The sequence below is a fragment of the Chiloscyllium plagiosum genome, unplaced genomic scaffold (genome assembly GCF_037043375.1).
Source record: "Chiloscyllium plagiosum isolate Xiang-an unplaced genomic scaffold, Cpla_swu_hap1 HiC_scaffold_28, whole genome shotgun sequence".
Lineage (NCBI taxonomy): Eukaryota > Metazoa > Chordata > Chondrichthyes > Orectolobiformes > Hemiscylliidae > Chiloscyllium > Chiloscyllium plagiosum.
Genome location: NW_028270166.1, coordinates 51218960 through 51241168, shown reverse-complemented (window position 1 = coordinate 51241168; position 22209 = coordinate 51218960). Strand labels below are relative to the sequence as shown.

General features: G+C 46.1%; 1 protein-coding gene across 1 annotated transcript; it reads right to left on the bottom strand.

Moving 5' to 3' along the window:
• Positions 1-3735: 3735 nt before the first annotated feature.
• Positions 3736-13537, bottom strand: LOC122546770 (zona pellucida sperm-binding protein 4-like). The gene is made up of 9 exons (XM_087975966.1): positions 13193-13537; positions 6052-6230; positions 5879-5976; positions 5664-5797; positions 5378-5567; positions 4378-4525; positions 4196-4268; positions 3950-4057; positions 3736-3875 (listed from the first exon to the last, which is right to left on the bottom strand). Exons 1-9 carry the CDS (start codon positions 13395-13397, stop codon positions 3736-3738), a joined length of 1275 nt encoding a protein of 424 aa, XP_087832092.1. The 5' UTR covers positions 13398-13537.
• Between the last annotated feature and the right edge of the window lie 8672 nt (positions 13538-22209).

The window sequence follows — 22209 nt, the reverse complement described above, 5'->3', positions numbered from 1 at the left end:
GAAGAATTAAAAAAAAAACACCAGTCTATTACTTAAATGGAGAGAAATTGCAGAACTCAGTTTGAGGGGGAGCTTGGTGCCCTGATACATGCATCAGTGTTATAGTGTATCACCTTGCACAGATCACACTAAGAGGGCAAACTGTGAAAGGGTATCAACAATAAATGGGAATACAGTGAGGAGGAGTAGATGAAGTGAGAGACCTTGGCATGCAAGTGCACAGTTGTTACAGTTGTGAAGGTAGCAGATGGAATAGAATACAAAAAAGTTAGGATATAATGACAAAACTGTGTAAGATAGTGGTGAGGCCACACCTGGAGTATTTGTGCAGTTCTGGTCACCACATTCCAGGAAATATCTAATTGCTCCAGGGAAAGGGGAGAACATTGCCAGGGTTGGAGACTTGTAGTGATGATAGGAGAGTGGGGTTGTTTCCCTTGCAATAGAGAAGGCTGAGGATGTAACAAGATATAGGCATACAAAATTGAGAGGGGTAGAGACACAAAGTGGACAGGAGGAAGCTGTTTCCATTGGCAGAGTTCTAAAACCAAGGATTATAGTTCCAAGCTAAGCAGCAGAGATGAGGAAGTACATGTTCTGCAGAGGGTGGTGGGTGTCTGGAGCTCAATGCCTGAGTTACTAGTGGAGGCAGAGACTAAGCTATTTTGCAAAATAGCTGTACCGTCAGCAGCAGTGCTGTAAGCTGCAGCCCTACCTGCTGTGTTCAGGAAGATGGGATTGGAAAAGAGCACCTGGTGTCTTTGGGTCAGTAGGGTCACAGTGGACTACACATACCCTTCTGTGCTGTATCGGTTCTATGGCTCTCAGCAGAGTAACTACATTGGAAGATAATGGAGTGCTACTGTTAGTTAGAAAGGGAATAGAATCTGGAAAACAGTTGTACAGGGCACTGGAAAGACTGCATCCAAATTACTCTGCACAGTTTTAGTCAACTTCTACAATACAGCACAGGAACAGGCCCTACAGCTGCACTGATTGCTAATTCTGACTCACTATGTGATTTCTCTCCCTGTTAGTCACATGAACAGGAATCTATCAAGATGGCTTTAAACATTGCTAACTTGCCTACTTCCAACACCACCACTCACACCAAATCCTTCAGAGATCTCTACCACCTTCAAAAAATTTAGACTCTTAGATTACTTAGTGTGGAAACAGGCCCTTCGGCCCAAAAAGTCCACACTGACCCGCCGAAGCACAACCCACCCATACCCCTACCCCTACATTTACCCCTTTAACCTAACACTATGGGCAATTTAGCGTGGCCAATTCACCTGACCCTGTACATCTTTGGACTGTGAGAGGAAACCGGAGCACCTGGAGGAAACCCACGCAGACACGGGGAGAACGCGCAAACTCCACACAGTCAGTCGCCTGAGTCGGGAATTGAACCTGGATCTCTGGCACTGTGAGGCAGCAGTGCTAACCACTGTGCCACCCACTCTTGACCACCTTAAATTTAAAGGCCTCAAAAAAAAAAAAATGCTGGAGATCACAGCGGGTCAGGCAGCATCCATGGAGAGAGAGCAAGATAATATTGAGTCAAGCTGCAGTGAAGTCAGGAGGGTGTAGGGGGAGAAGGGATGCTGACTATTATTCCTATCACTTAATCTGAGCTAGCAACATTTTATCTTCAATTCCCCCCATCCACCCCCAAGTATAGCATAAATGCGGCCCCCTTCACCTCTGTTGAAGTATGGGCCCACCGCCCACCCTGTGGGAAATATTTTGCCTGCACCTCGCCTAAAAACTTTCCCTTCATTGAATAAGTGATACAATAATCACAAGGGATTTTTGGAGAGGACATTCGAGGAATGTTGGATAGCAGGTCTTCATTCCAGTTTAGAAAAGTTAGATAATTGTAAGACATTAAGATGCTGAGGGGACATGACAAAGCAGACACTGAAAGGATGTTTCCCTTCATGGGAAAGGGAAAAATGAGGGAATAATATTAAAAGCAAGGGGCCTTTTAGTTTGAGGAGATGAGGAACAATGCTTTTTCTCTTGGAGGGTGCACTGTCTGTGGAGCTATCTTCAGGGAAGGTAGGAAGCATGTTTATTGAATAGTTTTACAAGCAGTGGGGGTGGGAAGAGAAGACGAGATGGTGTTTGGGAGAGATATTTTTCTTCAATACCAAGGGAAACCGTGTATCACAACTAGGGAGGAAGTGAGTTCAAAACTACAATTACATCAGCAATCATCTTACCAAATGGTCCACTCCTGCTTTTAAAACATGTGCCTGTGTTTGAGGCAAAAAAAACACCAAGACACAGACTCAGTAAATAGAAGGATGCAGAGTACCATAGAGGAACAAGACAGCCTTGGGGTACACATTCATCTCATTTTTCTGCCCAATTCCCATAACCCTCCAACCCATATCCCAGCATGCACTGCAGTCTGGGGTGGTGAGAGAGATTCTAATCCTAGAGGCCAGCAATCTCTTTTCCTAAGGGATAGCAGGTTGTAAAACTAATCTCATTCTCTGTTGCTTTCTCCTGTGGGACATCCATCCCACAGCACTGCATGATGTAGGACAAAAAACAGGCCAGCACAAAGAAAGTTGTATCATTGGATAAATAAAGCCAATATATTTTCCTACCTTTCTAAAGGAAGAGAGAGGAGCCCATAACTAATTCAGTCTTAGTCAGGAATGTGTATGAAGAAAAGCAGAACAATGCAGTTCCTGACATGCTGTAACTACACCCAGAAAAACAGATTGGATTAGTCTGTTTACCACTGGGATACTACGTACTGGGCAGAGTTTCTTAATTGCTGAACTAAGTTGAATGAGGCACTACAAGGGCTGAAACAGGGCATTAACAAAATTAGGAATATACACACACTGGCAGTCAAGCCCTGCGCACCCCCCCCCCCCCTCCAAAAAAAAGGGACTGATCTGAATAAAGCCACAGCAAGTTCAGGTCTGTGCCTCCTCATTTTTCATTTGGAGGACATTTCCTCACACCAACTGGGAAAGGAATTGCTATCCTGAAGGACACAGCTGCATGAAACAAGTGAAGCCACTATCAGTCATTTGGTGTGTATGAAAACAGGAAAGACATTAGCCCAAGAACCACCAAGCCCAATAGGCCATTCAGCCTTGGACAGCAGACAGGCTCAGTGACCATATGACTATCCTGTTCCCACTTTCTTCCTCTACCCTTCAGCTTTCAGAACCATCTCAATGTGATCAATGTTTTGGTCTCAACTGCTGAGAAATTCTCTAGGCACACTCTGGTGGGAGCCATTTCCCCTCATCTTGATCCTAAAATAACCAATTGCATATCCTTTAGGGAGTCACTTCTGATTTTAGTGAGAAAGACTACAATAAAACTAGCTGGAGGGAATATGGTAATGATGAATAACTTCAAACATTCTGAAGGGCACAGTCATTGTCAGTGGCACCAACTGATTTGAATTCCTCTGATAAGGAAAAAAAGTGCACCTATTGAGCCAGCTTAGCATGTACTAGCATTATTGCTAATATCAGCCACTCTAGGGTATCATTGACCAGAACAAACCACAAGCATGTTGCTACAAGAACATGGCAAGGCTGGGAATTCCAGTTGGGTAACTCCAAGTCACTCACCATTTGGTCTGACAATTGTTGTCCCTTGCCTAAATATTGAACCACAATTCAAACTCACTTCCAATAAAACTGCGTAGCTTAGTTTTAGATACACCAGGGACAGGTTTGACTGGTTTATTTGTACTCAGGGTCTACAGGCCAATCTCATGACACTGGGGACAGACTGGGCTGGGTTCTTCATTCTGTACACTGCAGCCATCAGCATCAACAGGAACACTAGAAATCCAACAGCTACTCCAATCAAAACAGGAGATCCGGCAGCACCTATGGGGAAGGAGGAAGGGGGTTCAGACATTGGAAAAGATGCTCAGGTGAACTAAACAAGGAACATCACTTACCATTCTCATTAAGCAGCTGCTTAGACTGGCTGTTCTCAACTTCCAGGAGAACTGGACCAGGAGCACTTACCAAGGTCCCCTCATGGAGGAGAGCACTCCTGCGTGTCCCTGTTGGAGAGGGACAGGAGATGGTTAGAATCCATGTTGACACTACAGCCAGGATGCTGTGTCCTTGGTAATTGGAAATAGGGGATGTTCAGATCAGGAATGGAGTGGATCTCAGATTTAGAACACCAAGCAACTCACTTGGACCACATCTGGGTGTACAGTCATCCTGAGCAGAGGGAGAGCAAACCTCAGCACTGCAGTGCAAGTAAACCTAGAAAGGAGGAGAGATGTTAGGGGAGTTTTCTGGCGATCAATAGGTTGCAGTAGAGACACAGCAAAAGGATTTCATGAGCTTGGCCTCATTCCTTCCATTTGGTTACCTGTCCAGAGAGGGGCTGCTCAGACACTCCATCCAAGAAAACAAACGTCTTCACTTCAAACCGCTTGTGATGGGTTGGGAACTGCAGGCCAGAAGAGACACCTACTGGGTGTAGGAGGGTCAGATAGTCATCACCTTCATAGGGACACCTGAAACAGAAGGTCAGGTGACCAAGAGCTCTAAACCAAACCAGAAATAGATTGCAAATAAAAATCAGGTAGCAAGCAGGAGTTGACTGGAAGGAGGGTGCCAAGAAGGGGCAAACATATCAAAAGCCATCTTGCACTAGGGTGTAATGGACCTGGTCTACTACTTTCCAAAGTCTCTTCAACAATCCAACCATAATGGAAGAGCTAAAATGGACAGGCCAGTTATCTTTCAGTTCATTGTGTCAGAGCTAAAGTTAAGTCCTTAACTGCAATCCACACTATTGGGATTGGTCGTTTGAGAAAACATCAAACAGCACTGATGAAGGCCAACGTGTGATTATGGAGGGAGATTTCTAGAAACTATTTGACAAAGTGTCAGTGACAGCAGGGCGTCAGGGCAACATTAACAAGGTAAATGTTTGGTCAGCTGACCATCAGATTGAAACAGCAGGGCCTTCAGTTAGTGGAGGGAAGAAGTCTTACGATTCTCCAGATCAAATCCTTCAAAGTGGATACTGAAGAGATGTTGCTCAAGAGTCCAAAATAAGGGAGTAACAAGGAGTTTTCTATTGAAGATGGGGCAGGAGGTTCAGTAGCCTGTCAATTTTAAAATCCTCTTCCAAAGAGGAAATGCCTTGGCAACATTAAGGCACATTCTTAAGGACAAGTCCAGGATCATGAAGGAAGATCAAATAATAACGAGTGGAATTCACAAATGAACCATGATTGGAAGAAAAAGGCACAAGTATTGGCACTATGTACATATACACATTTTACTGTGACACTATACTGTAAGAATGTAGTCTTCAGTCCACACAGTCCAAATCCAGCCTTTCCATTCAGAGTCCTTACCCATCCACCAGGAGACTCCACTGCACCTCATGGTCAGGGGCTGGCACAGGAGTTGCCCAGCAGTCACGCAATCTCAGGACTATCATTGGGTCAGTGCGATCCTTCACACGAACCTCAACAAACACCGACTCCTGAAGGATTCTCTGAATGGGGTAGTCACTGTCCCTGTACCACCAGCTGTAGCTGCCATCTAACAGACAAAAATAAAAGAAGGAGAACAAACCAAAACAGTCACTCTCCTGAAGGGATACAATTCCCAGTGCTCCTATTACCAGGGCAGCACTACCTGTTGCTATTCGCAGCTCCAGCCTCAGGATCCCATCTTCAGAAGCAGCTAGTGGTGGAGGCAGGGTGTAAACTGAGACATTGATTTGTAAGCCTGCCTCATGCTCCCCCTTGTACTTGCACTGGATGTGCAGGCTGTCGAGAGACAGAAATAGGTGGTGGAGTTGCAGTCAGTAACATTTCCCTCTCCATACCAACAAATCCCACTGCCCTCACCTGAAGGTGCTGTCCCGGGTTATTGAGCCCAGTGGCCCCGTCTGAATCATCCTCTTCCCCAAGACATCCGTTTCATACACAAAGCTCCCATTCTCCTCCTGCAAGGGAAGACACTGTTTAATAGGGAGCTGGCCCGTTCAAAGGGACAGAATGCTGGAGCCTCCTATACTCACCCGCTGGGTCGAGCCGCAAGAGGTAATTGGGAAACGGAAGGCTACAAGTTCCGCTGTGATGAGCTTCGGCCTGCACTCAGCTTCATGTCCATCCTTCACGTACAGAGATGACAGGTTGAGGGTAGGACGGGTCAGGTTCCTGGTGATTGCTACAATGAACTGGCCATCTGCTGTGCACACTGCAGAGAGAATGGGAACGTTCAATTTCCCCATTGTGGAAGTGACCTCCAATTCATTAACAGAGGGATGAAGCCTCAAAACCCTAAAATCATCCATAGCTTTTACAGTTGCACTACTCGGAGCCTGTGTATTTATTGGTAGGTGGTCAGCAATTAAGGCAGATTACCTGTTCTAAAGTGAATACAATATCCTACAAGATACTCTAGAAGCCATATGACTACCCAACAGGGTAGGGGGGGGGGGGGGGGGCAGGGTTCTCTCAAAGAACCCCAAGTGCTTTTTTTTCTAAAAAAAAATAATCAGTAATGGACCCTAAAAAGGAGGGGGAGAATTAAAAGCTCCAAGAACAATAAATGGTAGGGGAATTCCAAAATTGAAAGTCAAAGCTAAAGCAGACCTGCTCAAAAAAAAGTGTTTAGATATAGAGATGTAAATGAAAAGGCAGGTGCGTGAATGTCAGTTATATGGGCACAAGGTCCAGACATTACACTGTCCTGTGCATTAGCATAGGGTAAGCCTGGCCATTAAAGTCATCCAAACAACCAACCTTTCCCATCACCCTCTGCTCCCAAAAAGGATGTGGGGGAATAGAGTCAATAAAATGTGGAGCTTGAAGGCAAAGGCCAGTCAGCATTGGAGGAGCAAGAAAGTTACCATTTCAGGTGTGGACCCTTCATCAGGTCTGAGGAAGGAAAGGGAACTTAAAGAGGGGGTGGAATAGTAATGTGTTGGGGACTGTGCTACTTAGTGGAAAAGATGGATTGGATTGATGAGGAAGATGGACAAGTTGGGTCCAGGCAAGGAGTCAATGTAGCAGAGAAGGAGACAAGAGTTGATGTCAATATAGTTGTGGAAGAGGGACTGTTCCACATGCTATGAAAAGGCAGGCAAAACCAATGGTTTATAGGACAGGGGAGGAGTCAAAGAAAGTTGTTGAGGGAGAGGACCAGTTCCACCAAGAGAGTGAGCAGAGGTGGAGAGGGACTGGTTGGGTCTGTGGGAGGGGAAGAAACTGGGGGCTTTTAGACCCTCCTTAGGGAGGATACAGGTGCATAGAGACGCTGAATGTCCTTTAGAAAGGGAATTGGGGGCCAAGAATTGAAAGTCTTGATGAGGCACAGGAGGTTGGCTAACATGCGCCACTATTTCAGAAATATGGTAAGGAAAAGCCAGGGAACCTAAACCTGTGAGTCTGACATCAGGGGGTGGGGGTCAGCAAGGTGTTGGAGGGAATCCTGAAGGACAGGATTTACATGTATTTGAAGAGGCAAGGACTGATTAGGGATAGTCATCACAGCTTTGTGGGGGGAAAAAAAAAAAAACCATGTCTCACTAACTTGATTGAGATTTATTAGGAACAAAGGATTGATGAAGGCAGAGCAGTGGACATGATCTATATGGAGTTCAGAGAGGTGTTGACAAGGGTTGTCATGGTAGGCCAGTTAGCAAGGAGAGCTAGTCATTTGGATACAGAACTGGCTTGAAGGTAGAAGACAGAATGATGGTGGTGGAGGGTTGCATTTCAGGCTGGAGGCCTATGACCAGGGGTGTGCCACAAGGACTGTTGCATCCATTGCTTTTCATCATTTATATTAATGAGTTGCATGTGGACATAGGAGGTATTAGTAAATTTGCACATGACGCCAAAATGGGAGATGTCGTGGACAGCTAAAGTTACCTCAGAACAGCAGGACCTTGATCAGATGGGCCAATGGGCTAAGAGTGACAGATTGAATTGAATGGATATTGAGATGCTGCATTTTGGAAAGGCAAATCAGGGCAGGACATATGCATTTACTGGGAACAAAGATCTTGGAGTGAGGTTCACAATTCCTTGAAAGTAGAGTCACATGTAGATAGGATAGTGAAGACAGCATTTCATAAGCTTTTCTTTATTGCTCAGAATGGATTATAGGAGTTCAGAGGTCATGTTAACAGAACATCAAAACATACAGCACAGAACAGGCCCTTTGGCCCATGATGTGCTGAGATTCAATCCTAATGTAAAATATAGTAACCACCTACACACCCCCTCACTCACTGCTATCCATGGGCATGTCCAACAGTTGCTCAAGTGTCCCCAGTGACTGCTTCCACCACCACCGGTAATACATTCAACTCTAAAAACCTACCTCTGACATCTCCTTTATACCTTCCTCCTAATCTCTTCAAACTATGAAGTCTTGTACCAGTCAATCCTGTCCTGGGCAAGAGTCTCTGGCTATTGACTGTCTATTAGTCATTATTTTGTACACCTCTATCAGGTCTCCTCTCTTCCTCCTCTCCAGAGGGGAAAGTCCTAGCCTTCTCAATCTTTTCATAAGGCAAGCCCTCCAGTCCAGGCAGCATTCTGGTAGACCTTCTTTGCACCCTCTCCAAAGCCTCTTTTCTATAGTAGGGCAACAAGAACTGGAGACAATATTCCAAGGGGAGCCTCACCAAGGACTTGCAGAGCTGCAGCAAAACCTCATGGCTCTTAAACTCTATCCTGTTAATGAAAGCCAAAACAACCCTACCCACTCGGATAGCAACTTTTAGGATCTATGTTCTTGCACACCCAGATCTGTTCCTCCATACTGCCAAGAATCCTGTCTTCAGCATTCACATTCCACCTTCCAAAATGCATCACTTTGCATTTATCCAGGTTGAACTCCATCTACCATTTCTCAGCCCAGCTCTGCATCCTGTCTATGTCATGCTGCAGCAGCCCTCTATACTATAGAGGACACCTCCAACCATTGTCTCATCTGCAAATTTACTAACCTATCCCTCAACCTCCTCATTTATAAACACCTTGAAAAAGCAGAGGCCCAAGTACAGAGCCCTGCAGGACACCACTCACTGACTTCCAGGCAGAATACTTTCCATCGACAACCACTCTCTGCCTTCTGTCAGCCAGCCAATGCTGAATCCAGATAGCCAAATCTCCCTGTAGCCCATACTTCCTGACTTTATGAATGAGCCTACCATGGGAAACCTGATCAAAGGCCTGGCTGATATCATATACACCACATCCACTGCTCGACCTGTGGTGTCACCTCCTCAAAGAACTCAATAAGATTTGAGGCATAACCTGCCCCTCACAAAACCATGCTGACTGCTTTTAATCACGCTATGCTTTGCCAAAGTCAAATCCTATCCCTCAGAATTCTTGCAAAAAAAAAAAAACTTTGCTGACCACAGATGTAAGATTGCTGGCAATTACAGACCAGTCAGTGTCCCTATTACCCTTCTTGGAAAAAAAAAAAGAAACATTTGCCTCCTTCCAATCCTCCGGTACGTTCCCCCATGGAGTGGAGGCAGCAAATATCATCAGTGGCTTAGCAGCCTCCTTTCTCACTTCCTGGAGCAGCCGAGAATAAACGTAGCTATACAGGACATTGGTTAGGCCATTTTGGCCTGTGCGCACAATTCTGGTCTCCCTCTTTTAGGAATGATGTTGCAAAACTTGAAAAAGGTTCAGAAAAGATTTACAAAGATGGTACCAGGGTTGGAGGATTTGAATTACAGGGAAAGCTGAGTTGGCTGGGGCTATTTTCCGAAGTCAGATGCTGAGGGGTGACCTTAAAGGCTTGAAAAACCAGGGGACATGTAGAGGGCAAATAGACAAGGTCTTTTCCCTAGGTTGGGTGGAAAGTACAGATGTAGAAGGCATAGGTTTAGGGTGAGAAGGGAAAGATTTAAAAGGGATCACTTTTTCATGCACAGGGTCATGTACAGATGGAATGAGCTGCCACAGGAAGTGGTGGAGGCTGGTACATTTACAAGGCATCTGCGTGGTATGTGAATTGGAAGGGTTTAGAGGGATATGGGCCAAGTGCTGGCAAGCAGGACAAGATTTGTTTAGGATATCCTAGTCAGTACAGATGAGTTGGACCAAAGGATCTGTTTCTTTGCTTTATGACTGAGAAGGTGGAGGGCATGGGCTGTGTCCCAAATGTAGTCGAGGAGTTCCCTGACCCAAGAGGAGGAGAGGAGTTCAGTGGAGCAGGAGCACGCAGAGATAGTGGGTTGACCAGGGCAGTCAGGTTTATGGATTTCAGGTAGGAGATAGTTCCCTTACCCTGAACTGCCCATATGTCAGGTTGAAGACAGTGAATTGAAGATCTCCTGCGAAGCAGAGGTTGATGGTCTGGGAAATGATGGCTTGGTGATGAAAGATGGAGTCGTCTTCAAGGGACCAGTAGGTCGTGCCACAGTTGGCATCTAGCATCAGCAATGTAGTAAAATGTATTGCTGGAAAAGCACAGCAGGTCAGGCAGCATCCAAGGAACAGGAGAATCGACATTTCAGGCATAAGCCCTTCCCATCGATTCTCCTGTTCCTCGGATGCTGCCTGACCTGCTGCGCTTTTCCTGCGGTCCTCACTTTCTCCTCAGCAATGTAGTAGCCAGTACACCGTACTACTGATGCAGCTCCCTTGTCAGCAGGTTTGATGGGGAGGTTGGAGTTGGAGCAATGGGCTGCACGTTTGGATAGAGTGAGGTTGGAGTAAGAGATTCAGGCAATAGATGTTATGACAGCATTTGGAGATTAAGAGGTCGAGGGAGGGTGGGGTGGACAGTGGTGTCCAGATATGTTGTGGTTCTGTTCGCCGAGCTGGGGATTTGTTACAAATTCCCAGCTCGGCGAACAGAACCACAACAACGAGCACCCGAGCTACAAATCTTCTCCCAAACCTTGGTGCTCAGATATGTTGTTAGAGGTGAAAGGTGGGTGAGGGTCATATTCAAAGTATAGGAGGTGGAGATAAAAGTTGAACATCTGGACGTTTGCAAGATTCATCAACATACAGGTGCAGGAGAATGAATGGGAGTCCGTTTGCTGAGGTCAGACTGTTCATCCGGGGGGGAGGGGGGGGGGGGGGGGGGGGGTGGGGAAGAGAGGGTGTCTGGGAGTTGAGATGGTGAATACCTGATAGATAGAGTTAGGGGCCAGGGTGGTCTGTGTCTAGAGGGGAGTATGAGAGAGTTCAGTGGATTTACTATCTATCTGTAATGTCCAATAGGGCAGAAAGAGCAGTAGTTGAATGCATGGATCCTTCTGAGGATGATAAGCAGCAGATGGGGCCCAGGGCCCAGCTCTCTCTCTGGTTTTCATAAACATGGAAAGTGTGAGGATTGCATGAGGCTTTGTCCCACCAGTTTGTACATGGCCTTATTTGGACAGTGGAGAGGTCCAGGATGGATCCATCACCAGGGGAGAGGGGGGAGGTGTTGAAGTGGCTGGCAACCAGAAGTTGGAGTCAATGGAGCATCAGAGCACTAACTCCACAAACCAGTTTGAGTCTGTGCTTTATTTCCTCTAAACTGGGAGCAACAGATGCAATAGGCCAGGTTGGGAGAGGTGCAGGTGAATCTCTGCCAAATTTAGAATGATTTGTTTGGGAACTTGGATGGAAAGGAAGAGCAGATGTTGCACTTTCTGCAGTTGCAGGGAAAGGTGCCAGATGTTTGGGGGGGGGGGGGGGGAGAAGGGGCAGCAGGAGGGGGAAGGTAGCGTGGAGCTGTCAAGGGACTTGCAGAGTCAGTGGTCCCTACAGAAAGGGGTGGGGAAGGAAATATCTATTTGGTGATGGAGTCTGACTGCAGGTGGCAAAAATGGTAGAGGATGATATGTTGCTTTGGAGGTTGATGAGGTGGTATGTGAGGACTAGGGACTATCCTGGAGGGGGGTGAGGCAGAAAGAAAAGGAGGTTAGAGAACAGAGGTGCAGGAAGGGGAGATGCAGTTGAGGGCATTATCAGTCATGGGGAACAAGGGTGGCTACAGTTTCTTTCCAACAGGAAAAGATCTGGGACGTTAGATTAGTGTAAAAGCTGGCCCTTCTGCCCAACAAATCCACAGTGACCCACCCAGACCTATTCCCCTACACCTAACACTATGGGCAATTTAGCATGGCCAATTCAGCTAGCCTGCACATTTTTGGACTGTGGGAGGAAACCTGAGCACCTAGAGGAAACCCACACAGACAGGGAGAATGTGCAAACTCCACACAGTTGCCAGAGGCAGGAATTGAACCCAGATCTCTGGCACTGAGGCAGCACTGTTAGCCACTGTACCCCCATGCCACCCCAAGTGTCCTGGAGTGAAATCCTCATCCTAGGAGCAGATACAGCAGAGTCAGAGAAATTGAAAGTATGGGAATCATTTTTTGTAGGAACAGGGAGGGAAGAGAGAAAGGTTTTGTGGTCAAGGTAGCAGTGGGAATTGTGGGTTTGAAATGGATGTCAATACTAAGTCAGCCACAGATGAGAAAAGCACAAGCCCATAGCTATTCATTCTACCTCACACCTCATTCCAATGAGGGTGGATTCTGAAAAGTGTGTAGTAATTTATCTCCACCTCCTTTAACTTGAGGATACCAGATACACAGACCAGGTGATTTATCCACACCCCAAGCACTCACTCCACCAGTGAGTATGTAGAAGCTGTCAATCACCTCCCTATGGTGACACCAGCTTTTCCTTGATAAGAGAACTCGGAACACAATCCCAAGCAGCTTCATTTCAGCTGTGCAGTTTCTAACTGAAGCCATTAACAGTTACAGCAAATGAGACTCATCTCAACATTACAGGGGCACTGGGAATCTTTGCAATGTTATACCAAGCTAAGCCTTTATTCAAACCCCTGATAAAGCTGGTTATTAAACACTGGCTTCTAACAAAATGAGAGAAACTCAATGAGACCAGGATAACATTATCCATCAAACCAACCAGCCGCTTCATTCGGGATTAGCCCCTACTCGACTAGGGAGGGACAGCATCATGTTCCTGGGTTATTTCCTCAGGTCCCTTTGCCTCCCTCCCACTGACTCCCCACAAACAGCCCTTCACCATTGCACAAGGAAACACCAACAAGCCCCGGGTTATTTCCTCAGTGCCAGCCTGGGGTGGTCCTCATGCTTCCTTCCCCCCCCATTCGGGGTGGGCCCCGCTCCGGGAGGAGGCTGGGCTGCTTACCTGGGCTGTCTCTCAGGTTGTAGAAACAGGATTGCCCACTGAGACTCGGGGACTGAAAGCAGCAGCCCTGCTTGATGCACTCAGTGCTGTTGATAGTGGCCAGGCCACACGGCAGCCTCCAGCCCGGCTCCGGAGGACACACAGCAGAGACCAGGAAGGGCCGAGCGGCCCAAAGGTACAGACACCAAACCAACCAATGTCCCATCGCGCTGCCTGAATCTGTGCCCGCCCCTGAGCACCAACCCGCTTTATAGCCGCTAATTAGCTCCTGGCCACGGGTTTCTCGTGTTGAAGAGGCTTTAACTGTCACTGATCCTCATTAAGGATTAGGGCGAGATTCCAGCTACAATTACATCTTCACAACTGACGCTGCGTTCCACTGAGCCCAAGATTGTATTTTGTTCCAGAATCGGTTCTGCGTGGATATGGAAGTAGGAAACAAGAGTCAGAGAATTATGACGGTGTAGAGGAGGACATTCAGCCCATCAGCAGCCCTGTTCTCCAGTACTAACCTGCTGCCTCTCCCCACACACTATTTCCTTCCAGATAACCCCCAAAGTCCCTCCTGAATGCCTGAACTGAATCTGCCTCCCCCACGTTTCCAGACAGTACATTCCCTCCCCTAACTACTGACTGGGTGAAAGAGCCTTTTCCCATTTCACCCGACCACATCAATTTCTCAATTTCTCTCGTCATCCGGCATTCCCTACACCTACCCGCCATTCCTTTCACCCAACAGGAAAATACTGTCTCTGGACTCTCATTATCTCATTTTTGAAGGCTTCCCATTTTCCAACCATCCCTTTACCTGCGAACACCTGCCCCAATCAACTTCTGAAAGTTGTAGCCCAATCCTGTCAACATTTGCCTTCCTCCAATTTAGAACTTCAACTTTTACATCCAGTCTATCCATTTCCATCACTATTTTAAATCTAATAGAATTATGGTCACTGGCCCCAAAGTGCTCCCCCACTGACACCTCAGTCACCTGCCCTGCCTTATTTCCCAAGAGTAGGTCAAGTATTGCACCTTCTCTAGTAGGTACATCCACATACTGAATCAGGAAATGTTCTTGTACACACTGAACAAATTCCTTTCCATCTAAAACTTTACCACAATGGCAGTCCTAATCTATGTTTGGAAAGTTAAAACCCCCTACCATATTCTTACAGATAACTGAAATCTCCTTACAAATTTATTTCTCAATTTCCCGCTATTAGGGGATGTATAATACAATCCCAATGGGTTATTATTCATTTTGTATTTCTCAGTTCCACCCAAGTAACTTCCCTGGATGTATTGCCAGGAATACATACAGCTGTAATGCTATCCCCTATCAAAAACACAATTTCCCCCTCCTCTCTTGTCTCCCTTTCTATCCTTCCATTTGTATCCAGGAACATTAATCTGCCAGTCCTGTCCATCCATAAGCCATGTTTATGTAATTGCTATGATATCCCAGTCTCATGTTTCTAACCATGTCCTGAGTTCATCTGCCTTCCCTGTTCAGCCTCTTGTATTGAAATGAATGCAGTTTAATTTGTCAGTCATATGCTGTTCTCTGCTTTGTTCCAGCTTGCCGACTGTTTGACTCACTCCTTTACCCAACTGTATCAGTCTTAGATTGATCTCTTTCCTCACTATTTCCCTGCGTCCCACCTTACTAGTTTAAAAACTCCCTGCCAGTATATTAGTCCCCTTCCAATTCAGGTGCAATGCATACTTCTTGTACAGATCACTTCTATCCCAGAAGAAATTCTAATGATCCCACAATGATCCCTTCTACTCCTGCACCATCTCCTCAGCCACACATTTATCTGCTTTATCCTCCTATTCCGACCCTCACTGGGTTGTAGCACCGGGAGTAATCCGGATAATCCGCCCCTCGTGAACGTCCTTTTTAAATTCCTGCCAAACTTTCGATATTCTCTCTTCAGAATCACATCCTTTTCCTATGTCGTTGGGTCCAATGTGTATAATGGTCCCTCTCTCCTTTGAGAACACTCTGCACCCTCTCTGAGATATCCTTGATACTGACACCAGGGAGGCAACATGCCATTCAGATTTTTCACTGCTGTCTGTGCCTCTGACAAGGGAGTCACCTACTACAATTGATCGCTTGGAAGACAATGTACCCCTCGTTACATTACAACCAGTCTTGATACCAGGAAGTTGGATGTTCGTGCTACACTCCCCTGAGAGTCTATCACCCCTTACATTTTCCAAAACAGCATCCTTATTTGAGATGGGGATACCCACAGGAGACTTCTACACTAGCTGCCTACCCCTTCTACCTTTCCTGGAGTTAACCCATGTACCTGACTGTATCTATGTTTGTTTTTCCCTTCCTGTAACTGCCATCCATCATACCCCCTAGTTCCTGTAAATTCCTCATTGCCTCTAACTGTTGCTCCAACCAATCCATGCGATCTGATAGGATTCACAACCAAAGACACTTTCTGCAGACATAATGATCAGTAACACGGAAACACTACCTAATCTCCCACATCCCACAGGAAGAGCACATCACTCTACTAAAGGCATCTTTTCTCCTTCACAATCTACAGATCAACAAAATAGCACCCTTTTTTTGGTCCAAAAAACAGTGCTCCAGGCTAATTTAGTCCTTATGGTTTATATCTTTAAAATTCAATCAAGAGATAGATATCAATAATCAAGAACCCAATCGATTCACTACTGTAGAATTACAGCAAGGTTCCATGTTAAAAACTATGCATTTATCTGTTCCTGTGCTGTGAGCTCTCCCACGCAGGTTCATCCAAGGTCAGCTGTGAATGTTGCTGTTTTTTAAATTGTTCCTCGATGCACAACGATGTCCAGAGATATTTGAACTCAAACAGCAAAGGCAGTAACTGTGCAGATTCACTGCTGTGTCAGTAATCAGTGTTTCTTTCTCTCTCTCCCTCATTGACCATGTGGTCACTGCCTTTCGTGTCTTCCTCCTTTTAAAAGTTGCTGTTGTTTTGATCTTTTTCCCCAGCGTTCCAAAACAATGCAACAGTATATAAAACAGTAATTGCTGCTCCTGGAATTTGAGCAAATCACTTCCAACCCATGAAGTACCTCAAAAAAGGAGCAACTCTTACAGTTTCAATTTTTCCCCATCCTCCATCTTGGATTACCCAGAACCCATTCTGAACTGTGTTGGAAAATACCTTTTTATGTTTTTCACACAAAGCGAGGTGGAGCGGACAGGAGCAAGGGGGGCAAATGGTGTAGACACTCACTGCAAGAGACAAGGGGGTCACTAATTGTGGTGAAAGAGAAAGAGAGTTGGGTGTAAATTAAGGCATAATAGGGAGCAAATGGGTCCTCTCAGCTGGAAATGAAATAAACTAGATACAGCCTTGTGGGAGAGGGGAGGTTGGTGAGATTGCATGAGAAATGGAGGACGGGTGTCTAATATTGTGGAATTCAGTATTGAGTCCTGGAAACTGTAAAGTGTCTCAGTAGAAAATGAAGTGTTGTGCCTTGAGCTTGCTTTGTGATTCTTTGCAATGTTACAGTGGGCCCAGCACAAGGATGTTGGGCGGAGAGCAAAGTGTTTTATTTATTCATTCACATAGTGAGGGTATCACTAGCTGGGCCAGCATTTATTGCCCACCCCTAATTGCCCAGAGGGCAGTTATGATTCAACCACATTTCTGTGTATCTGGTGTCACATCTAGGCCAGACCAGGTAAGGATGGCAGTTTCCCTCCTTAAGGGACATTATTGAACTAGATGGGGTTTTCCGACAATTGACAATGGATTCATGCTCATCATGGGACTCTGAATTTCAGATGTATTGACTTCCAATTTCACTGTCTGCCATGGTGGGACTTAAACACAGGTGACCAGACATTATGTGGGTGACTGGATTAACAGTCCAGCGATAATACCACTGTAATGTACCCCCCTCTGTGGAATAGCAAGTGATATGGCACCACCTCTCCCATTGCTTAGCGTGGTCCTCCCGCTGGTTTTCATGAGTAGAGGACAGATCCTAGTGGCCCTAAAACTGGGATCAGAGTGCTGTGGCTGCAAAATTGTCCAACCTCAACGTGTAACCTGGTGACCCTCCCCAATCCCCTTCAAACCGGGATATCACCCTGCTTCAATGTAATTTCAGAGAGGTGACCAATATCAGCACAGCAGAGGATTTTAATGGATCTCGAGGGTTTCCAACCGTGCTCAGATAGATTCTGAGAGGTTTCATGACATAACTTGCCCCCCACTCTTCCGGCATTTGTTGGTCAAAACATGCATCCTTCTGACACACTGTATTCCTCCACCAATTGGGAAGCAAAATGCCTCATTATTTAAATGCTTGTTCCCCAAACAGCCTTTATTCCTCTTCACAACATTCTTACATCTAGTCAAGAGATACTTTCAAGAAAATGGCAACAAAACAATATAATCCTTTATTCTGTCACAGAGCCATAGATCATGTCAAGAGATCTTTCACCAGAGCGTGTCAAACAAAATCCCAAACTAAACTATTCCCCCAGCGCCTGCTCCTGGCTCATATCATTCCAAACCTTGCCTATTCACGTACTTATCCAAAATGTCTTTTGAATGTTGTAAATGTCGTCACATCCACCATTTCTTCATATTTTCCCCACAATCATAAACAGAAGTGATCAAAACAGTGATTCTCAATTCCTGAGAATCCAGGCCAATCATTGAGCATTACCAACTCCAGTATTACCCTCAATTGAGTGAGGATAGCAGGCACAGTTCTGAACTTTAACAGCAGTGAGGTATTCACACATTGCTCTGCAGAATGCGGAACAAAGATTTTTTCACATCCTGTCAAGAATGGTGATGGATAAGCAACTGGAGAAGTCAGAAAAATCACCATCCCTTAGTCTGAAGGGGCCCAGCACATGAATTGATATCTTCAAGGTCACTGTATCTTGAGAGATTTGGAGAAGGGTAGGGAAATATTGCAAAGTGTGAACTTGCTCACATCAGCAGGAAGAATAAAAAAAGCAGATTACTTAAATGGAGAGAAGTTGCAGAACTCGGAGTTTCAGAGGGAGCTTGGTGTCCTGATACATGCTTCATATGCTGTCAGTGGGAGGTGATGCACTAAGAGGGCAAACAGTAAAAGGGAATCAGCAATAAATGGGAATGGAGAGTAGATGAAGTGAGATCTTGGTGTGGAAGTCCACAGGTCCCTAAAGCAGTACAAGTAGATATGGTTGTGAAGGCAGATGGAATGCTCTCCTTCCCTGGCAAAAAGGGATAGCATACAAAAGTCAGGATATAATGATGGAACTGTGTAATGCAGTGGTGAGGGCACACCTGGAGTACTCCATGCAGTTCTGGTCACCACATTCCAGGCACGGTGGTTAGCACTGCTGCCTCTCCGCACCAGAGAGCTGGGTTCAATTCCTGCCTCAGGCAACTGTGGAGTTTGCACATTCTCCCTGTGTCTGTGTGGGTTTCCTCCAGGTGCTCCAGTTTCCTCCCACAGTCCAAAGATGTGCAGGTTAGGTGAATTATTCATGCTAAATTGCCTGTCGGCTTAGGTGCATTAGTCAGAGGGAAATGAGTCTGGGTGGGTCACACTTCAGCCGGTGTGTGTGAAATTGTTGAGCCAAAGGGCCTGTTTCCATACTAAGTAAGCTAGTAAACATTGCCAGGGATGGAGAATTGTCATAACGATAGGGGATTGGAGAGGTTGGGGTTGTTTTCCTTGGATTAGAGAAGGCTGAGGATGTGACAAGATTGATGCACACAGAATGGTGAGGGGTAGAGACAGTGAACAGGAGGAACCGGTTTCCTTTAGGAGGAAGTTTCAAAACCAGAGATTATAGATTCAAGCTAAAACAGCAGAAAGGTTAGAGAGGACACGAGGAAGTACATTTCCTGCAGAGGCTGGGGGGTGGCTGGAGCTCACTGCCCGAGCTACTGGTAGAAGCAGAGACTCTAAGCTATTTTACAAAAGTAGCTGTATCTTCACCATCAGTGCTGTAAGCTGTAGCCCTACCTGCTGTGTTCAGGAAGCTGGGACTGGAAAAGGGCACCTGATAGCTTTGGGGCAGTAGGGTCACAATGGACTGCACATACTCTGTGCTATATTGTTTCTATACTCTGCTGAGAGCCAACTACATTGGAAGATAAATGGAATGCTGTTGATTAGAAAAGGGAATAGAATATGGTAAACAGTTGTACAGGCCACTGGAAAGACTGCATCCAGATTACTCAGCACAGTTTTAGTCAACTTATACAATAGAGCACAGGAACAGGCCCTACAGCCCACCAAACTGCACTGATTGCTAATTCTGATTTTGACCCACTATTTGTGGTTTCTCTCCCTGTTTGACTCCTGTTCATGTGACTATCAAGATGGCCTTAAACATTGCTAATGTGCCTACTTCCACCAGCTGTTGTGATCCCATGCACTCCCACCCTCTGTGGGAAATATTTTTTATGTGAGGTGCAGGCAAACTTTCCCTTCATTGAATTAGTGATACAATATTCACACAAGGGATTCTTGAAATGAGGACATTTGAGGAAAGGTTGGATAGACAAAGTATGTCTTCATTCCAGTTTAGAAAAAATTAGAGGTAATTGTAAGACATTAAGATGCTGAGGGGATGTAACATGACACTGAAAGGATGTTTCCCTTCATGGGAAAGGGAAGAATGAGGGAACAATATTAAAACAAGGGACTTTTAGTTTCAGGAGATTAGGAACAATGCTTTTTCTCTGGGAGGGTGCAGAGTCTGTGGAGCTGTCTTCAGGGAAGGGAGGAGGCATGTTCATTGAAGAGTTTTACAAGGGTGGGGGGAGGGGGTGCAGGGGTGGATGGAGAAGAGATAGTGTTTGGAGAGAGTTTTTTTCCCCCCCCCCCAATACCAAGGGAGATGTATCACGACTAGGGAGGAAATGAGTTCAAGCTACAATTGCATCAGCAATCATCTTACCAAATGGTTCACTCCTGCTCTTAAAACATGTGCCTGTGTTTGAGGCAAGAGAAAAAACAGCAAGGCACAGGGGCTCAGTAAATAGGAGGATGCAGAGTAGCATAGAGGAACAAGGCAGCCTTGGGGTACATATTCACCTCATTTCTGCCCAATTCCCATAACCTTCCAACCCATTGATGAAAGGGTTCACTAACCCAGCATGCACTGCTGTCTGGGGTGCAGAAAGAGATGCCTAGTCCTTGAGGCCATCCATCTCTTTTCCTAAAGGACAGCAGGTTGTGAAACTAGTCTCATTCTCTGTTGCTTCCTCCCGAGAGACAACTATCCCACAGCACTGCTTGGTGTAAGACAAAAACAGGCCAGCACAAAGAAAGTTGCATCATTGGGTTAAATAAAGCCAATTTTCCTAGATTAGATTACTTACAGTATGGAAACAGGCCCTTTGGCCCAACAGGTCGACACAGACCCTCCGAAGAACAACCCACCCAGACCCATTCCCCTACATTTCTTCCTTTCCCGCCTTACCAATCAGTACCCTTCCACTGACACCCTCTGACTGACAGAACTGGTCCTCACCCTGAACAACTGCTCTTTCCAATCCTCCCACTTCCTCCAAACGAAAGGAGTAGCTATGGGCACCCATGAGGTTGAACAGTTCATCCACTTCACCAACACCTTCCACCCCGACCTCAAATTCACCTGGACAGTCTCAGATTCCTCCCTCCCCTTCCTCGACCTATTTCTATCTCAGGCGACCGAATCTACACGGACATCTACTACAAATTGACAGACTCCCACAGCTACCTGGACTACACCTCCTCCCACCCTGCCCCCTGTAAAAACGCCATCCCATTCTCCCAATTCCTTAGTCTCCGCTGCATCTGCTCCCAGGAGGACCAGTTCCAAAGATGTACAACCCAGATGGCCTCCTTCAAGAACCGCAATTTCCCCCCCTGACGTGGTCGACGATGCCCTCCACCTCATCTCTTCCACTTCCCACTCCTCCGCCCTTGAGCCCCGCCTCTCCAACCGCCACCAGGCTAGAACCCCACTGGTCCTCACCTACCACCCCACCAATCTCCATGTACAGCACATCATCCGCCATCATTTCCGCCACCACCAAGGATATATTTCCCTCCCCTCCCCTATCAGCATTCCGTAAAGACCACTCCCTGTGACTCCCTCGTCAGATCCACACCCCCCCACCAACCCAACCTCCACTCCCAGCACCTTCCCCTGCAACTGCAGGAGGTGCAAGACTTGCGCCCACACCTCTCCCCTCACCTCCCTCCAAGGCCCCAAAAGAAACTTCCATATCCACCACAAATTCACCTGCACCTCCACACACATCTATTGCATCCTCTGCACCCAATGTGGCCTCCTCTATATTGGGGAGACAGGCCACCTACTTGCAGAGAGTTTCAGAGAACACCCCTGGGACACCCGGACCAACCAACCCACTCGGACCATATAACTCCATATCCTGTTCCCACTTTCTTCCTCTACCCTTCAGCTTTCAGAACCATCTCAGTACGACAATGTATTGGTCTCAACTGCTGAGAGAAATTCTCTAGGCTCACTACTCTGGCGAGAGCCATTTCCCCACATCTTGATCCTAAGAGAATTGCATATCTTTTAGGGAGTCACTTCTGATTTTAGTGAGAAAGACTAAAATAAAACTAGCTGGAGGGAATATGGTAATGGTGAATAACTTCAAACATTCTGAAGGGCACAGTCATTGTCAGTGGCACCAACTGATTTGAATTCCTCAATGATATTAAGGAAAAAGGTGAACCTATTGAGCCAGCTTAGCATGTACTAGCATTATTGCTGAATATCAGCCACTCTAGGGTATCACCATTGACGAGAACAAACCACAAGCATGTTGCTACAAGAACATGGCAAGGCTGGGAATTCCAGTTGGGTAACTCCAAGCCACTCACCATTTGGTCGGACAACTAATTGCTGTCCCTTCCCTAAATACAGAACCACAATTCAAGCTCACTTCCAACAAGACTACATAGCTTTGTTATAGGCACACACCAGGGACAGGTCTGTCTGGTTTATTTGTATTCAAGGT